This window comes from Lagenorhynchus albirostris, chromosome 3, assembly GCF_949774975.1.
Source record: "Lagenorhynchus albirostris chromosome 3, mLagAlb1.1, whole genome shotgun sequence".
In the NCBI taxonomy this organism is placed as follows: domain Eukaryota; kingdom Metazoa; phylum Chordata; class Mammalia; order Artiodactyla; family Delphinidae; genus Lagenorhynchus; species Lagenorhynchus albirostris.
Genome location: NC_083097.1, coordinates 106,521,254 through 106,539,949, shown reverse-complemented (window position 1 = coordinate 106,539,949; position 18,696 = coordinate 106,521,254). Strand labels below are relative to the sequence as shown.

The 18,696-nt window shown below is 39.9% G+C and overlaps 1 protein-coding gene across 4 annotated transcripts in view; it reads right to left on the bottom strand.

The window, feature by feature from the left end:
* SLC27A6 (solute carrier family 27 member 6) overlaps positions 1–17,842 on the bottom strand; it is a 64,272-nt gene extending 46,430 nt beyond the window's left edge. The window contains exons 1-2 of one of the 4 annotated variants that reach the window (XM_060143505.1): positions 16,580–17,842; positions 6,125–6,328 (exon numbers count right to left, since the gene is read on the bottom strand). In XM_060143505.1, the coding sequence (XP_059999488.1) occupies positions 6,125–6,328; positions 16,580–17,105 (730 nt within the window). In that variant the 5' untranslated portion in view covers positions 17,106–17,842. The remainder of the gene's footprint in view (positions 1–6,124; positions 6,329–16,579) is intronic. The other 3 variants (XM_060143506.1, XM_060143504.1, XM_060143507.1) reach the window with 3 other exon arrangements.
* Positions 17,843–18,696: the final 854 nt, after the last annotated feature.

Sequence of the window (18,696 nt, the reverse complement as noted above, 5' to 3'; positions counted from 1 at the left end):
GATTAAGGAGAAGGAGGGACAAACGTAAATAGAGACATAGATGGTGATAGCAACTGGCCCCAGGCGCAGCGTGGAAGGCAGTTCTGTCTTTTTCCCCCTCCCACTACTTACCGGAGTGGCTGAAGGCAAGGCTGCTCTGACCAGGCTTAAATAGCCTTTCCTAGAGATCTTCAGGCACCTAACCAATTTCACTGAGCAACAACAGAACCAGAAGCTGGCAGACTGAACACATACATAGGCCAAAAGAATGGAATTGGCGATGACAGCAACACAATTTTAGAAAGGCAGATGGGGACTTCCCTAGTGGTCCAGTGGGTAAGACTCTGCACTCCCAACGCAGGGGGTCCAGGTTCATCGGGGAACTAGATCCCACATGCATACCGCAACTAAGAATTCACATGCCACAACTAAGACCTGGCGCAGGGAGGGAGGGAGGGAGGGAGGGAGGGAGGGAGGAAGGAAGGAAGGAAGGAAGGAAGGAAGGAAGGAAGGAAGGAAGGAAGGAAGAAAAAAAAGAAAAGGCAGATGGGCAACTGGTGACTGACACAGCAGACCCAAGAAGATGAAACCGAAGCTGAAGCCTTGAAGAAAGTTGGTTTGCTCCCACAGAACCCCAGCGAGGCTCAGAAACTTGATGACCAGGTACCCCCCCAGGTGGAATATCAATATGGAACTATAAAGAGGGAGCTAAGTGGGAGTTATGTTTAAGAAGCAATTCCATCAGAGTCATAGATAAGGGAATCACCCCTTGTTCATCAAGATCTCACAGAATCTCCCAGGTCAAAGACATGTGAATGGTATAAAAACTGACCTCAATTCTTTCCTTACTCAGAGACATTCTAAGTCTGTTCCTGGGTCCATGGATATAATATTTTGGTGAGCTTGGGCAAACAGAACTTCATAGTAGTAAAATGATTAGGAAAGATTCAATATAATCCAAAATGCTCCCTTATAACCTGCCTGAAAGGGCCTATGAGCAAACTCTACTGCCGTCATCTAACTTTTCCAAGTCTCATTTCTTTACATCACTTCGTAACTTGCACCAACACCTTCATCGTTTATCAACATTATAAGATTTTTATGTGAGAATCAAGTGATTTTTATGATAATAGGTGACATACTAATATTAATTCTCATGTTCATTACAATTATCATCACTTAATTCAGCTCTGGGTTTTGAGTTGCAAAACATCAGCTTATATTAGAGAGAGAGAACAAGAGAGATGCTTTTAATAAAAAATGTCCATGAAGCCTCTAACAAGGCTCAACGTGAGACAGGCTGGGAGCTGGCGCCTGGGATCCTTTATTGGAGTTGCTTCACCTTGAGAAACAGAATACAAAGAAACTATAAGGGACTAAAAATAACTGCACGCATGCACAGTTGAGGCAATTATGAACAATAAAATACAAAAAGGCCACAGCTCAACTGCCATTTCTGAGGTGCCCAGAGCAAAAGCAGGGCACTGCACGTGATCCCTGCACAAAGTACCACCCAGGGGGTGGGCAGAACACCTAAGCCACCCTCCAGCCCAACGCACCAATCCACCCCCACCCTCACCCCATTTAAGGAACCAGTCCCTCCTCAGGGAGTAAGGGCACCTGTTACTTGTTTTCACTTCCTCATGTGCAGCACGAGTCCCAATAAAGCCTAGCATGAATCCCTCATCTGACCTCTTATCAATTTCTATTGAGTAGAACTTAATCAATTTCTATTGATTAAAGAGTCCAAGGGCCCTAGTCAGTAAAAATTATGATTTTGTTACACTCTTTGATAGCTTTGTATTTCTAAAGCATGACATCTACTATATGCCTAATTCTGTATGTTGCTCTGCTCTGATCTCTACAAGACCCCATGTTGCTCAGAACTTCAAGCTAACAGGAGATGCTATCTGTATAACTTTCCCTGTATAAGATCATTCACAATCCAAATTTGGAAGAATGTCAATAAATGCTTTTGATATTTTAAAATGCAAAAAATAAAATAAAATTACAGCCCCAGACTGCTTCCTCCACACTGCTATAAGATCTGATGAGCCTCTGGAAACACCAGGAAGAAGAGAGGTTGAACAAGTAAGGAGAATAAAAGAAAGTCTGCATCCTTCTCCAGCTCCCTTTTCACACTTGACTAGTTTTCCCTTCAAGATTTTTATCTGAGGAATCTAAGGCGCCCAGAAGTAAAAACTGACAGTCACGAATCTCCCAACAAAATGTCGTGAGCAATGAAACTAACCAGCCCACAATCCCACTCAATCACACAGAGCTTCTAGTTAGGATTTGGTTTGTTTTTGTGGGTGTGTGTTTTGGTGGCTGCATTTTAAATATGCACAGCCAAAGGTCACCAGATATTTGAGAAAATCCTCTAGGGTAAAGGACAGAGAGCAACATAAAACAAAAGATAAAAGGATGACAGAGAAAATAGAGACAAGGTAGAGAGGAGAAATTTTCAAAAAATATTAATATTCTGAGAAATATGAGACAATGAAGTATCAATAATACAAAAATAACATGCTACAAAATGAGAAATAGTAAGAGAACACAAGGGTTAAAAGATAAATCTCTCAAAAAGTAAATCAAGGGGTCCCATCAGTGAAAAACAGATTTTTTTTTGGCTGACTGCTAAAAGCTAAATTATAGAAAGTCATCTCTTGTCGAAAGGTTTACACCTTCCCATCTTGATTTTAAAAGCATGTCAAACAATCCACATCAGATGCCATAAACGTGAACAGCAAGAGGAAATGGTACAATCTTAGTGAATGGGAATTGGAATCAAAAGGGTTTGCTGTCCTTCCTAGAATGCTCTAAAATGTCAAGGCAGTTGCTTGTGTTTAACTGTGAACAAATAAAAATTTATTGTTTTGCACTTAAAAAAAAGTCAATCAAAAGGTAAGAGAAGGAAAATAGGATATAAAAGATTAGAAAATTAATAACTAAGTGCAAGGAGGCCAATCTTTAAAAAGTTAGAGTTCCAAAGATAAAAGAACAAACAAGCAAACAAATATAATAGAAGGAGGGAATGGGCAGAAAGAATAGAAATAAAGAAGGAAAAAGAAGAATATGTAGACACCTTTAAAAAAAAAATTTCAAGTACCTAGACTTGCAAGACATGAGTTTCTAGATTTAAAAGGCTTACAAATTTACCAGCAAAATGGATAAGTAAGACTGGTTCCAGTACAAATAATCATGATATCATAGACTACTGAAGGCTAATAAAAGATTCTAAAAATCCCCAAAAAGAAAGAAAGAAAAACAATACCAGGTTGCAAGTAAAGGATTAGAAATCAGAAAGCAAAAGACTTCTCAATATGTGTACTGGAAGACAGAAGATATAAAAGCAATGCCTTCAAGCCCCTGCATCAACATCATTTCTAATCTAGAATTCTATACAAACCAGTGTAAGGGTAGAAAAAGACACTTTCAGGCATATAAGGACTTAAAACATACCTGCTAAATACTCTTTATCAAGCAGCTAATGAAAGCAGTGCAGTGATAAAATGAAAAGCAAACTAAGGAAATGAATTTATAATCTAAGAATCAGGGGATCAGAAAAAAAGAAAAGAGTTGAAGGGAATTCTCAGGGTGATGGTGAGGAATGAACCCAGGACAGTAAGAGAGCAACATGTCAAGACTGGAATCATAGGGAGGAAAGCTCTGGGAAGGGGGCAGCCAAGACGTGGGCTTGACAGAATACAGACTAGCTTTGCAACATCTAAAGGTGAGTTACTTTTTAATAAAGGGATGGGTACGAACCATTTATAGGTGTATAGAAAACTAAGCAAGCAAACAAACAAAACCAAATGGTTAATCCAAGGTTGGGGAGAGTTTTACATAAAAGGAAATAAATATAATTTTGTTATACTATAGAGCTCAGCAAGAAATAGTACTTACTAAGTTATGATACTGATACCAATCAAACAAAAATTTATGATGAAACAATATTAGGGTGATATTGGGGAGAGAAAGTATCTGCACCAGAGAGAAAGAAATGAGTGGAGGGAGAGAGTGGTAAAGAAAGAAGATAAAATCCTCATCTTCCATTGTGGAAAAGCAGTACATACTTTTTAGTAGGTACCTATTAAGTATCCAGTAAAATACTATTCATAAATCTATTTAGATAAATGGAGGTGATTACAGAAGGAAAGATCTAAAAAATACTGAATGTAATTGGTTTCAGGATGGAGAAATAGAGGGGTAAGCAGGGTACTTTTCTCTAAAATTTTTAAAACTATTATAATTTTTCATCTCTGTGCTGTATAACTTTAATACAAATAAATATCAAACAGAAAAAATTAATAGCACTTTTGCTTTCAGCCTGTTGTGCAAATGTATCAAACACTCTGGTTTTAATCTTCAAGAACAAAAGATGTTAATAGTCTGCTCCACACTATTCTCTTTTGGGGTGGGGAGGGGGGTCGGAGGGAGCAGGGAGAGGTAAAGATTGTTTTGAAGACCAGAGTCACTTTCTATTTTTACAAGAAAACACAATAAAAACAAATTTGTCAAGTAGCTTCCGTTGGAAGTTTTCAAAGCATATAATTTCCAAAATTTTATTGTCTCCTTCAAAGTCCAAAGTCAGTCTGAATTTATGCTGGCGACTTGATACATATTAGCATTTCCTAGTTCATTTATCAAAGCTGCTGCAAACAAAGTCAAAAAGAAAACCATAGTCTACTCTCCAGTATAGAGGAGATCATTGTTAGCCTCCAAATAGGAAAAAGGAAAAGAAAAAAGTAAGAAAATTTTACTAATGCAACAGTAGTTTTGCTTACAATACTACCTGTGCATAAGAAATTAGTACCAATATTTTTAATATGCCTCTAATTCAAACTCCCAGTCATCTTCAAATTAATTACAAAAGCTTACTTAGACTACCAAAGATATCATTCAATTTTTCTTAAGAATCAATTAAGTTTAACATTTCTTTCGAATTCTCAGGTAGTTTCACATTCTTTGTGTGTGTGTGTTGTTGTTTACCTAAAAAAGGGAAAGTTTAGTGACTTGATTCTATTTTGTATCCTTCCTCAAACCTGCAACGCCTTCAAGATTTCCTGTTTCTCACATGTTCCAATCAACTTATGCAAAACGAGGAGAGCCAGCTACAGGTGCTTAAATTGCAGCTACGCTTGGACTGTGCTTAGGATTTAACATTTTATACAAGAATTAAGAAAATGGTTTTAAAGTAGACTAATGGATTTTTTAATGCAGCAGGATAATTAGAAACTATTTAAACTAATCTTTTCATTTTATACATTAGGCAACTAAGGGAAGCTAGCAAAGATCCTGCCAAAGAAGCTGGCCAAATTCCACACTCTGAGCAACCGGGTTGGGTCAAGTCTTCACACATTCCTGTGCCATTTGTACTACCAAACTTGAAGAAAATCTTTCCACATGAGACAATGGCCAAGTGAACATGGTGACTTGTCAAGTTAAAGTTAAAACAATTACCTTTTTCATCCAAGTTTGGGAGTTCAAATATCTAAGAACCCCAGGCCTTCTTGGATGCATGCTTTCTGAGATGTATGGTGACTATGAAACCGAGCCCCCCCTAAAACCAAGTTCTCTTACCAACTTTATGATTAATCTCTATACATCCAAAGCTTTGTTCCCTTTCTTGTCCCCTCTGACCTCAATTCTGGGCTAACTGAACAATAATCAACCAGAGTCAGATGACTAAAATTGCTCTTGCGGATAACATCGTTAATGTACTAAAGTAGCTATTATAGATATCATTAACGTGTAAACTCAGGTTGTTTCTCCAGGGTGAGATGAGCTCACAGACCCTCAAGCCATGAACCACCTGGTCAGAGAGTTGTAAACCAGAGACAGCCTGACTCCCCGGAAACTGGCACAGAAATGTCACAAGCTGATGATTAACCCTAGCTTCTTTGTTCTTCCCCTTTAAGAAACCCCTAACTCAAAGATCAAGTTGGAGTGGATCTGAGGCTGGGCACCCTGCAATAAATCCTTACTGGGCTGCAGACTCCCACTGTCAGAGTTTGGCTTTCTGTGTCAAGGGCACATGAGTTCTTTGCTCAGCTACAACTACACATGGCAGAGGTTTGCCTGAAACTGCTGCTTTGCAAATACGCTGCATTCTTCTTAAGTTTCAAGAACAGATGGATCTTACCTGTTGTTCCAGAAGTGAAAATATAAAGATAAGGAGTCTTGAGGTTTGAGGCAACATGGTGGCTATGTGGCACCTGACTGTCAGATGCTGTGCTCAGTTTTTCTTTGAGTGAAATTATGCCTTGTGGAACAGACTCTTTCATTGCCCAAACACTGATATCTGCTGGGAGGCTCGGAAGGATCTCTTCTATAGTTTCAAGCAAATCTGAAAGCCAAAGGGTTAGGAGTAAGTAAATAAGACATAAATCTCAAAGCACTCATCTTGTGTGCTCTTTTGCATGTTGGAACAGGGATGATATGTAAATACAACGCTTACTTCCTTTTCATGTTGGATAAGTAACATCCCAGCCATTTTATGAGTATGTTTCAACATGACCAACAGAAAGGAAAATCTAGTTATTACCTGATTTAATCAATGCAAATAGCCCAATTCAAATTGAACTTTGGAGATTCCATTATCCGGATTGTGTTTTTTTCCCAATTTTTAAATAAAACTCTATTTTCGTACTTTGCTTTACATTTAAATTCAGGACATTGCACTAAACATTCTCCTTGAAATACAACTCAGTAGCTCATTATTCCAAAAAGCCATCTGTCTGTCACTGTTTAGTTCTACTATAATGTAATGATCCAGGAGAAACACCTGACTGGATTCACAAGATTATGGCTTAGAGACCATTTCAGAGTGATAAGTTAAATGAGGAGATTCAGAGATGCTCTTTCCTCTGGATTAGAATAATTAAAGGTAAAAGGTCTTTGAAAGCAAAAGGAGAAAAAGAACACCTTCCAGAAAAGGCAGTAGGATCCACGGTGCACAGCAGGCTATGACAATGGCAGGTGAGAGCGGGCTGCTGAAAGCAGAGCCTGTGTCAGCAGCAGTGGGATCCGAGGCCTGGCTAGAACACACGTCAAGCAAAAAAGAAGGCAGAGGAGTAGAAAAGCCAGAAACACGGGTGTCTTCAGGCCTGAAGAGCTTAGGGGTCCTCACAAGGTCAAGGGTCTGGGTTGAAATTCAGACTGGAGAAAGGAAAAGGGATACTTCTCTCGGGAAGCATCTACTGTACACATTAACAAACGAGCAACTGTGGAAGGGAGACTGTGTTGAGTCACTCTGGGAGATTGAATTAGACCTTCTCAATTTGATCTTTAATATAGGAGAAACTGTCGTCTGTCCAGGAGGAGGGCAGTGGTAGAGAAGGAGGGAGATGGAGAGTGGGTGCAGGTCCTGGAGAAGGAAATATTCAGCGTGAAGGTATCTAGCACTCCACTGGGTACAAAAGAAGCAGAGCATCGGCATTCCTTGGATGAGGTGGAAGCAAGCGAGGCATCATTTTTTTTTCCAGAGTAGAGAGACAAACAGTTATTTATATTCTTTAAATTCTTTTAAAATGTGACACTCCTTTCCTTCAACATGGATCTTTAACAGTGAAGATCCACTTTCATGTTCTACATGGGTGCTCCAGTTTTATTTTCGTATTATACTACATCACACTTTTCTAAGATAAAAGCGATTTCTGAGTGCTATATTATTTATCTTAAAATCTACATTAACATCCACGGGGATATTACGCAGGGGCCTTTTAGAGTTAATGTAAGGAATGCCAAAGATTACCAGCAACCACCGGAAGCTAGGAAGAGGTGAGGAAAGATTCTTTCTTAGACCCTTCAGAGGGAGCATGGCCCTGCAGATACTTTGATTTTGTACTTTTAGCCCCCAATCTGTGAGGGGATGAATTTCTGTCATTTTCAGCTACCCAGTTTGTGTTATTTTATTATACCAGCCCTAGGAAACTAATTCAACCAAGGTCACAAGTTGGTGGACAGAACTGTTAGTCTAACCTAACTCTAAAATCTATATATTACCTCATTAAAGAAATCAATGATAAAAAATATTATTAAATGTAAAATATACCCTGGTCAGAATGATAAGGTCCATGTAAATAAAACCTGTCCATCTAAATAATTACATTTTTAAATAATTTTTAAACAAAAAATAAAAAATAATCACCAGATATATTCTATTTTGAAACTGAATTCAGGGTGATGCATTAAACATCTTCCCAGAAATGTAAATCACTGTCTCGTTATTTCAAAAAGCCATCTGTCAGCCCTTAGTTCTACTATAATACAAAACATTTGAAAAAAAACTCATGATTTACCGCCTCAAAATCTATAACCCAAATTGTTCACAAAGAAGCAGCAAGAGAAATACATCAAATAGGACTAGGAAATTCACAATAAAACCTGCAAGAAAACTGCGAAAACACAGAAAAATGATAAGGAGTTGAAATATCAGGGTTGGGGAGGCAAACTGGGGCTTGAAATTTTCTGAGTTAATTTTTATTTCTTTAACAAATCCAAATAAAATAACCTGTAAGATTCCAGAGAAAAATCTATTTGTACGAGCATACACAGCATGCTGCTGTATACAGATTGCTTTGGTGAGAAGGAGAAGTGAAAAATTACAAGGAATGCCAGGGGAAGGACGAGTCATAAATAAATGAAAAAGCAGGACAAGCACATGATCTGCATTTTGTATCTTCTTTTAATTTTTAGCACTAGATTTTGTCTAAATGATTCTCCTGGGCATTCTGAACATATAAGGTTAAGTCTCTGACTTGACCCATTTCATTACCTTAATTTCAAATTTCTCACCTGGAATTGTAAATTCACAGCACAAACTTTATGTGTTCTTAATAATATGTGTGTCTAAATTGGCAAAATAAGTACAAAGAAAGTTACAATATGATTAACTGTGGTCCCAAATCTTTGTTAGAATTGTAGAGTCCAAAAAATCAGAGTACTTACAGAGTGATGACTTTTACAAGAAAAAGGAAGTGAGCAGAATTCCTAGGAATCAGAGGAGATACAATTTAATCTCCTTCATACATTACAATTAAATTGACTTAGCTGAGACATTTAGAATTATCAAATAGAATTTAATCTAACCAAGTTATTTCTTCAATAGTGGTAGGAAGTGTGGATGAGGATAGTGAAAATTGAAATAAAAATTTGAAAAGTCTTGTACGGGATAAAGAATCATTACTTATCACTGTCAATCTTTCTTAATCAAATGGAAAGTTTTAGTGTCATTTTGCAAGTAAATTTTAAATATTGAGTTCCACCACAAAATAGCATGTGTTTAAATACTTCATGGAAACTTGTTTGTGTTTCATGAAGATTTACTCTTTAGTGAAGTGTCCTACCATTGAAACCCATAGAACTGTAAGCACCTCAAAATGATGCCTGTCCTACTCCATCCTTTCACTGACTGTGCCTGGCACACACACCATAGGTGCTGGATATGGAATGGAGCTCTGTCCATGGGATCCACTGTAGGTGTAGGTCTTATCAGTAAATTACCATAAGAAAATGAGACAGACGACAATTCTACGAGATTTAACAAAGTCTGCACTACAGGAGAAGACTGAATCTCTCTTTTCAAAGCAATAGATTCTTCCAGGAAATATGCATATGCAAGGTACTGTGTTAGGAGGGGTTGCAAGCATAAAAAGAGGTAAATTATGATCTCTGCTTACAATCCTTTAGTACTGTTTGTACAAATTAATTTCTTGTTTCTACATCATTATTATGCCTCTTATTCACATTTCTAAGACTATGAAATCAATGAGTAAAAATGTAATATATTCCTCTAATATGCCATTAGTGTGAATTATGTTATTCATTCTGCATTAAAAACTCTTTTTTTTGGGCTTCCCTGGTGGCGCAGTGGTTGAGAGTCCACCTGCCGATGCAGGGGACGCGGGTTCGTGCCCCGGTCCGGGAGGATCCCACATGCCGCGGAGTGGCTAGGCCCATGAGCCATGGCCACTGAGCCTGCACGTCCGGAGCCTGTGCTCCATAACAGGAGAGGCCACAACAGTGAGAGGCCCGCGTACCACAAAAAAAAACAAAAAAAAACAAAAAAAAACACCAACTTTTTAAAAAAATTGAGGTATAGTTGATTTACAATGTTGTGTTAGTTTCTGGTGTACAGAGAACTGATTCAGTTATACATACCTATATATCCTTTCTCATTATAGGTTATTATAAGACATTGAATGTAGTTTCCTGTGACCTTGTTGTTTAGCTATTTTATATATAGTAGTGTGTATCTGCTAATCCAAAACTCCTAATATATCCCTCCCCCCTTTCCCCTTTGGTAACCATAAGTTTGTTTTCTATGTCTGTGAGTCTGTTTCTGTTTTGTAAATAAGTCCATTTGTATTATTCTGTTAGATTCCACATATAAGTAATATCATATGATGTTTGTGTTTCTGACTTACAAAAATTATTTTTAAATTATCTTATTCTACATAAAACAAACTAATAGGCATCTCAAATGTATTGCTTGTAGCTCTTAAAACACTGGCAAACATTTAACTTTAAACTTTTATGTGTTAATACAACTAATATGAAATTCATCTGCACAGGGTTAACTTGAGCTTTCCATAATGCAAAGCAATATTCACACAGAAACCAAAGTGAAGTTGTAGGTCTCATCACATGCTCATAATTACCATCCTACTGCTTAACAGCAGCTCAACAGGTTTCTCAAAGAACACATGGGTAAGCTATGGTGTCTAAGAAAACTGATGCTTAAGTAAGCATGTCCTAAAGCAACGTATATCATGATGTAGATAACAATACTTCTTATCAGGCCAGAAACTAATTTCATCATCAACAATGTGCCAGCTATTTTTATAAATATTAGTTTACTGATAATCATAACCCTAGGAAGTACACTGGGGCATAAGCCTTTCAACTGTGATAACATATTCTTCCCTGAAGCACCTTTATTAACTGCCCTGAATACGAGCACACAAGTTTGTAAATGGGTTTATGGGTTTTCACTTTCAGCTGTCCTCACATCTTTTGGGGAGAAGACAGTGTATTTATTATTGGCAAAATTGTGCAAGAAAATAAAAAGTAGAATACTTCATTTGACATTATTTCCAACACATCTCCTATTGCCAGTAAATAATTATTACTCAGATGTGTGTTTCTCCCATTCAGCCTTGCCACTTCTCTGAGGCACAATCCCTCTTTAAATTGTTTTTGCTCCTGTCAGTATTCAAGCACCATTCCCTTACAGTAAACACATGTTCAACATATACTGTACATAAGAATCCCAGGGTTGGTATCCTCATGATCACTGAAGAAAATAACACATGCTTAGAACAGTACCGTTTCCAACTAGTAAACCAGGAAGCCACTTAAACTTCCAATCAAAATCAGTTATTTTCTTTTGGAATGGAGGTAATCCTTGACAGAGCTGAGTCTAAAACGGGCAAAAAAATTGCAAAACAGCCATTCATTCTACTACACGTAAAAATTAAAATAGATATGTGAGGCTATCATAGTACATGGATACAATACTACAGGTTCACATGAGCCATGACTTATCTATCTGAATATGTATTACTTTCTATAGAACTTTCTACAGAATTTAAAGGGTCTTATTTTTCCTCTACCTCTTCCTTTTGGTCTTTGAAAAGAAGATGCCTTTATGGTTGAAAGTCATTTGGAGAATTACAATGGCTTGATTGTTAACTGGAATATTTGCCCTGCACAGTCTGAATGCAACAGATCATAAAAACGAACAGGGCAATGCTGCATGCATTACTGTAAGTTTAGAGAGCTGACATAGGATTGTACTTCTTGTGAACAGAAACACAAAACCCTTCTGAGAATGTGGAGACACAAACTACTTCTGAATATAAAGTAAAAAGGTTCTGGATAATATCAATATATATTTTTTAGTTATCCACTTATAATTATAATGATTTAATATGTGATATATTGAGAAAGGAGAGAGTGCAAAATACACACGTGCAAGTAAATCTGAGATTCTGTGGATGTTTAGTCTAAACACTAAAGACTACAAAGTCTAAAATGCTTTGACTTTTGGGGAGTCATGATTCTAACATTTAGCAACATTGATATAAAATAACCCAACCAGAAATTCCATTGATATATCTACTGCCAAAATCAGCTATCAAAAGAACAGCAGAGGGACAATTCATGGGCAAAAATAGGCAAGTAAGTAAACAGTTAGTGAATGCCCAGATGTACCTTACAGTTTTTCATTAGGTCATTCAATCACCTATTCATTCATCCAGGCAGTAAATATTTATTGAGCATCTCCTTTACACTAAGTTCTGAGAATTTAGCAGCAAACAAAACAAACTTCCTTCTCTAAGAGCTTACATCTGAGTTCTTGGCCTATTCCTCAGAGCCACACAAATATCTATACGTGAATTGGCAAACAGATCTTTACCATTCCATTGAGTCACTGGGATAGCCACAGCATACAGTGACTGAGGCAAGAGGATTGGTGATCAAATCCTCTTTGATTTGAGGAAAGTGATCAAACAAAGTAGACGAATGGATGGAAGATGACAGAGAGAGAAGGAAAAGGAGCAGGGCAGAGGGAGGGGTGGAAAGTGAAGGGAAGAGGAAAGGGAAAGATGGAGATGAGGGAATGGGCAGGAGCAGAAATGAGGACAAAGACAAAAGTATACCCAACAGGGTTTGAGATTTAGCATCAGAAAATCCAGGCTCCAGTTCCCATACTGCCTCTCCTAGAAGTAGGAGCTTAACAAGATTACTTGCCCACTCCCAACCATGCTTCCCTCATCTTTAAAACCAGGCTATGGCTGTGGTGAGGATGACATAAGATAATGTGTCTAAAAACAGCTTGTTATTTATACAGTACTTTAAAAATGGAAGAGATTATTATTTCTTATTATCATTATTCTTATTATTGCTAAATATGTCAAAGGATATAATTACAAAAACTTTTAAAAGCCATACACAAACATCTCAACATTTTTCTGTTTGTTCCAAGTAAAGAGAAGAGCATATCTAGGTGGATGATAATCTTGGCAGCAGGCACTATTTGCAATATCAGAGTTGAAATATTGGGGGGAAAGAACTAGGTTTAATACAAGACTATTTAATTTTCAGTAAGTGCTGAAATTTTCCAGGGAATGTTGGGATGCCACCTGATACATCTTCTAAATGAAACTATACAGATATAAAGCTTTTTTGCAACTATTTTTGAATCTTCAGAATGAGAAATAGGAATAATAGTTTTATAAACATTTAAATTTTTTCTAGTTATCTGTGCATGAAAAACCTGATGTCTTAATATTGGCAACTTTAATTTTATTATTTTTATATAACTGGAATGCAATTTTTTTCATGGTTATATCAAAAGGGGATTAACAGAGCCAGAAGCCATTGGGCTATAGTGTATAATACAGCAGAGTCTTAACATCAGATACCAGGTTTTGAGTCTGCTCTGTACCTACTAAGCTGTGTCATCCTAGACACCCTAGATGAATTTCTTTCCCTTTCAGTTTCCAAAATATAGCTCTGTGCCTGCCTCTCAGAATCACTGGGAGTACCTTTTACACAGTCAGCCTTGAGTAAATGGCAACATTCGTATTTCTGTTAATGACAAATTAGAGCAAGAATAACATCTATTTCCCTGGTGGCTTAGTTGATACAGACAGAACTATCAGACACCTGCCATGATTAAAACATCACCTATCACCATGGACCACCTTGGACAATATCTGGCCTGCCTATAAAACCTGTTTGACACTGTTTTTATATAATTTATGAAAAATAACATTTTGCTAAAACACAGCAAAGTGAAACGTTAAAGGTCCTATCCCAAACAGATAGTCCGACTTACTAGTCTTTCTTACAGCTAACACCAAATTAGAATGTAGCAGCAGAATCCAAATGAGATCCCTTAGTAAAAGCCCCCGATGACTCTATAATGATAACAGCAATTATGTTAATTCACCAAGGATTTACTTTGTACATACTAGGCACTCAGCTAGTCACTTTACACAAGTTGTCATTTAATCCTCAGAATGACACTGTGAAGGAGATGGTATTATCACCATTTTACAGCTGAGTAAAGCGAGACTCAGGGAAGCTGATAAACTTATCTTCAATCACACAGCTAAGAAGTGGCAGATCATAAGTGAAACCTGGGACTGTCTGGCTTATCTTGATCTAAACCACTTGACTGGTCTTTCCACCTGATACACTCTCCCTGGGGATATAATGATTTCATAATACATCTCCATTAGAAACATCCGATGAGAATTTAAGACCTCTGAAATGGAAAGTTCTAAAAGCTATATATAGAAATTGTTCATGGATGAGACGCAAGATGTCAAGAATACAGTTTTCAGGGTAAGAGCTTCAAATACAAAAAAGTGACCGTGATCTAAGCCGTGCTGTTTTACAAAACAAAACGAAACTAGTAATTAATAAAAATAGAACTGTCCTACCTTTGAAAAACATAAGGTATGCTATATGTTTCAGGTATGCTAAAAAGAACTGTTACTAGGATTTAAGGTTGATTTCTCCAGGTACCTACTTACTGAGCAAAGCAATTAAATGTTTTTGGCTTAAAATTCCAACAAAACCTGACTGGTAGTGGTAAAAACAAGGAAACTATGCAATTAGTTATTGGCAAGCAAAGCAAAAACTGGCGCAAGTAAAACTGCAAAATTAATTGGTCCTAATTAGGCAAAAACATGGTCAAGAGAAAAGTTTGAAAACTCTGTTTTGAGAGGTAACCAGCCCTATGCACTTCAAGCCGAGTCCCTCAGGAGACAGGATATGGGACGTTTCTCAGGTTGGCCTCAACATCATGGCCACAGAAATCTTTTCAGAGATATCGTGGCCCTTCTAGGTTGCTCTTCTAAAGGGACTTTATGGCTTTACTAATTTTTTGCACAATTTAAAGTTTAGATTTGCTCCAGAAACTGCAATCTAAATTAGAATGAGCAACTAAAATGTCAGAATATATCCAGAGATGCACTGTGATAGTTTTCCCTGCTGCATTCATATTATCACTGCCCCTGCACTAGAGGTAAATATTGCCTCACCATGTTATCAAAATTCTGTGTGACTCCTTTATCCTACTTATTGCTACAGTTCAGAGAAATTTTATCATACTAGTTAACTTCCTTCCAAGGTGAAGAGGAGCTGAATTTCAATCTTGGAGGATATTACTGTTGAAGGGAAAAAAGAAAAAGAACAAAAATACACAATAGAGGCCTTCTGGCTTCTCCACTCCTATAACATAAGATAAAATCAGTGCTTAAGAGTAATAAGGGATAGATTGGGAGTTTGGGATTGACACGTACACACTGCTATATTTAAAATAAAATGCCTTTCTATGAAAAAAAATACCATCATAAAATAAAAAGAGTAAGCATTTTAGCTATTTCATCAGGTCACAAACTGAGCTGGAAGGACAACTGGAACAAGCAAAAGCGAAAGCCTTGAATAACTAACCTTTCTACTATATACTGCCTAATTCATTTTCATGTGATGTGCAATTATTATATAATAAAGGTTACACGGAAGGTACTGTACTTTAGACACCACTGGTGTAGAAATGTAGATTTTTCCCCCCATACTTCTCTGTGAATCTAAAACTTCTATATGAGGTGTCAGTATATATCTATTAACCTAAAATACTTAAATATTTTCACTGAGGTCCTTGCCATGATCCTCCTCATGCTCCACCTTCCTACCCCCATGCAAGAAGCATAAGCATAAACCACTTAGATTATACCAAAGCATCCGTTTTCATACTGCACTTCCACTTTGTTATGCAACCCATCTTACTAGGTCCTTCATTAGTTAGGCACTCAACCAAAGACTTTTCTTTGTAGTTCACTGTCAGTATATTTATGCAAAGCCTAAATCGAAGGGGAGCGGGAAGAAGGTTAGCACTTACTGAAATAAAGAAAGTGATGCACAGGTTGGGGTGGGAGAAGGGAGAGAGAGAAGCTGAGAGTCTGCCAAGAGCCCGCCACTGGCTGGGAGGTGGGAGCCCAACCTTGCCACGCAAATCCTAGCTTGCAGGCAGTGCAGAATAAGAGCAGACATGAAGACTGGCATTCATGCACTTGCGATTAAACATGTTTTTTCTGCAAAGGCAGTCAACCCGGATAATGTTACTATTGGAGGCAGTAGGTATTCCACAATGAAATCAGGATCACTTTCCTCCTCGTCAAATAATCTTGTCAGATCTGACAAAATTTAGAACTTACCAAACTCTATATCTCTGCGTTCTTGCACTCACTGAAGGTATCAAGAAAGGTAAAATGCGCGACCCTACCCCTCCCCCCTGCCCCCCCCCGCCTTCGCTAAAATAATAAGCAGCAGAGATTTCAGAAGTCTTCAAAAGCTGTGCTAATAATTAGTAATTTACAACAGAGTAAGTGATTGAAGTGGGAGAGGGGGAATTAAACCATTGGCATAGAATTATGAAACTATTTTGTACCCTTAACATGCACACTTCATCACACACCCAGAATATTAGTTGTGATTTGGTTCTAACAAAAAAATGAGGGGGTAGGGGTAGGAGGCAGGGTTGCCATTCTGCACAAGCCGACCACACCCCATACTCTACCTGCACCCACCACGAGGGCCCTGGGCTCACAGCTGCGGATGCAATGCAGGAGGGAGACGTAGCGAATGTTGGAGTTGAGGAAGGCCACCACGCAGCCCAGCTTGGCCAGGCCGAACCACACGTGAATGAAATCGGGCTCATTGCTCATCAGCAGAGCCACGGTATCGCCCCTTTTCAGCGTGGAATGGTTCAGGAAGACATGGGCCACTCTACTACTCCTCTTGTCCACATCCTGATAGGTGTAGATGTCTCCCTCATAGATGATGAAAGGTTTCTGAGGCTGCTTCCTGACATGCATCAGGAATTTATCCAGGACAGTGACCAGCTCCCCTTTCAGTCTGTACATCTCCAACCGAAGTCCACAGTGTACCACCTTCAGCAGGTACCAGAAGTCGTCCCAGAAGTAAGGGTACAGGAGTTTCTGCATGAAGCTCAGGAAGACCATTCCAGCCCCTAGTCCTGTTAGCCATGACAAGAGCATGGGGGCCACAGGGCCAGAAGGCAGCTCTGATCCCGGCCCTGCCATTGTCCTCTTCTAGGTGCACCTCTCCTCGGAGACACCTGGTCCGCAACGTGCAAGGCTAGCACCTGCAGCTCGTCCCAACCTTTCCGGGAAGAAGGGAATCTTGCGAAACAGAATCAGAAGTTTGCACAGAAGTCGCCCCAAGGAGTGCCGGGGATCAGGCGTGGGACACCTGGTGGATGAGCAGACAGCCCATGAGATAAGCTCAGGGCCTCGGGATCTATGAATCAAGCACAGCCCCCTCGCCTCCGAACCCCGACGGCCGCCCACGCCCTGCGGCTTTCTCAGGCGCCTGCCAGCCCTCCCCGGGCTGGTTGGGTCAGTCCCCGGTGCCTTCTAAGCCCCTGAGCAAACCCCACCACAGTCAGGGGCAGATGCCCTCCTCGTCGAGGTAGTCTTTCCGGTGCCTGCAACTTGGAGGCTGAATTCGAGCTGAGAGAAGCTGGGGTGGCGACTGCTTAGAAACGCACCGGCTTCCCGGCTTGATCAACCACAAACCGCGCAGGGTGACGCGGCCACACCTCCGTCCCGGGTGTCCCAGGTCTCGTGGGATCCGGGCCCCGCAGCGCCGCCCCGCGCCGCAGCCGCAGCCCAGCGCCCGGGAGCTCTCCTCGAGCACGTCGGGTCCCCGCGGGGCTCCCAGGTGACCGCCGCGCCCTCTGGAAGAGTTGCCTTCTACGCCGGCCGCGGCTCCGCTCCGAGAGTTCTGGAGCCGGTGTAGCTCTCCTCCGAGCCACGGCGGAGCTGTTGCCCGCCTCCCGCCCGCCTCCAGGCTCCCAGCCAACCCCTGCTCAGACCGCGGCCGCTTGAGCGACTCTGGCCCCCTCGCCGGCTCCTCCCTTGGCGCACGGCACGTCCAGCCCCCCGGCGAGTGTGCTGCGATCGGACTCCCAGGAGGGAAAGTCGCCTGGCATGGGGTCGAGGGGAACCAGGCTGCTGGAACAGGGTCGGGGAGTTCATTCATTCAATAAATAGTCAATAAAGGAAACTAGGCTAGAGAGGCGAGGGGAAGAATTAAAGAAAAAACCCCAAAACTGCCGTAGGGGGCAGGGGGGAGGCAGGGAACAGGGAGACAGGCAACAACAAAAAAGATATTTATGAATTGGACAGATCAAGGAATATTTGAACTCTTTGTTCATGAAACATCACAAAGTTGGTTTGCCGTTCTACAAAAAGTATTTGTGAAAACTTGTATCAGTAGGTTGGTATTGACATTTATACTAGAATTCTATCCTTAGAGTGCCTTGATAGTGCTTTTTTTTTTTTTTTTCCGGTACGAGGGCCTCTCACTGCTGTGGCCTCTCCCGTTGCGGAGCACAGGCTCCGGACGCGCAGGCTCAGCGGCCATGGCTCACGGGCCCAGCCGCTCCGCGGCTTGTGGGATCTTCCCGGACCGGGGCACGAACCCATGTCCCCTGCATCAGCAGGCGGACTCTCAACCACTGCGCCACCAGGGAAGCCCTGATACTGCTTTTTATAAAATTTTCCAGTACTGATTGATGTGGGAGCTTAAGTCCATACCCACATCCATATATTTTTTAAAAGCATAAAATAATTTTTTTCCATTGAAATAATTTTAAAAAATGAACAGAAC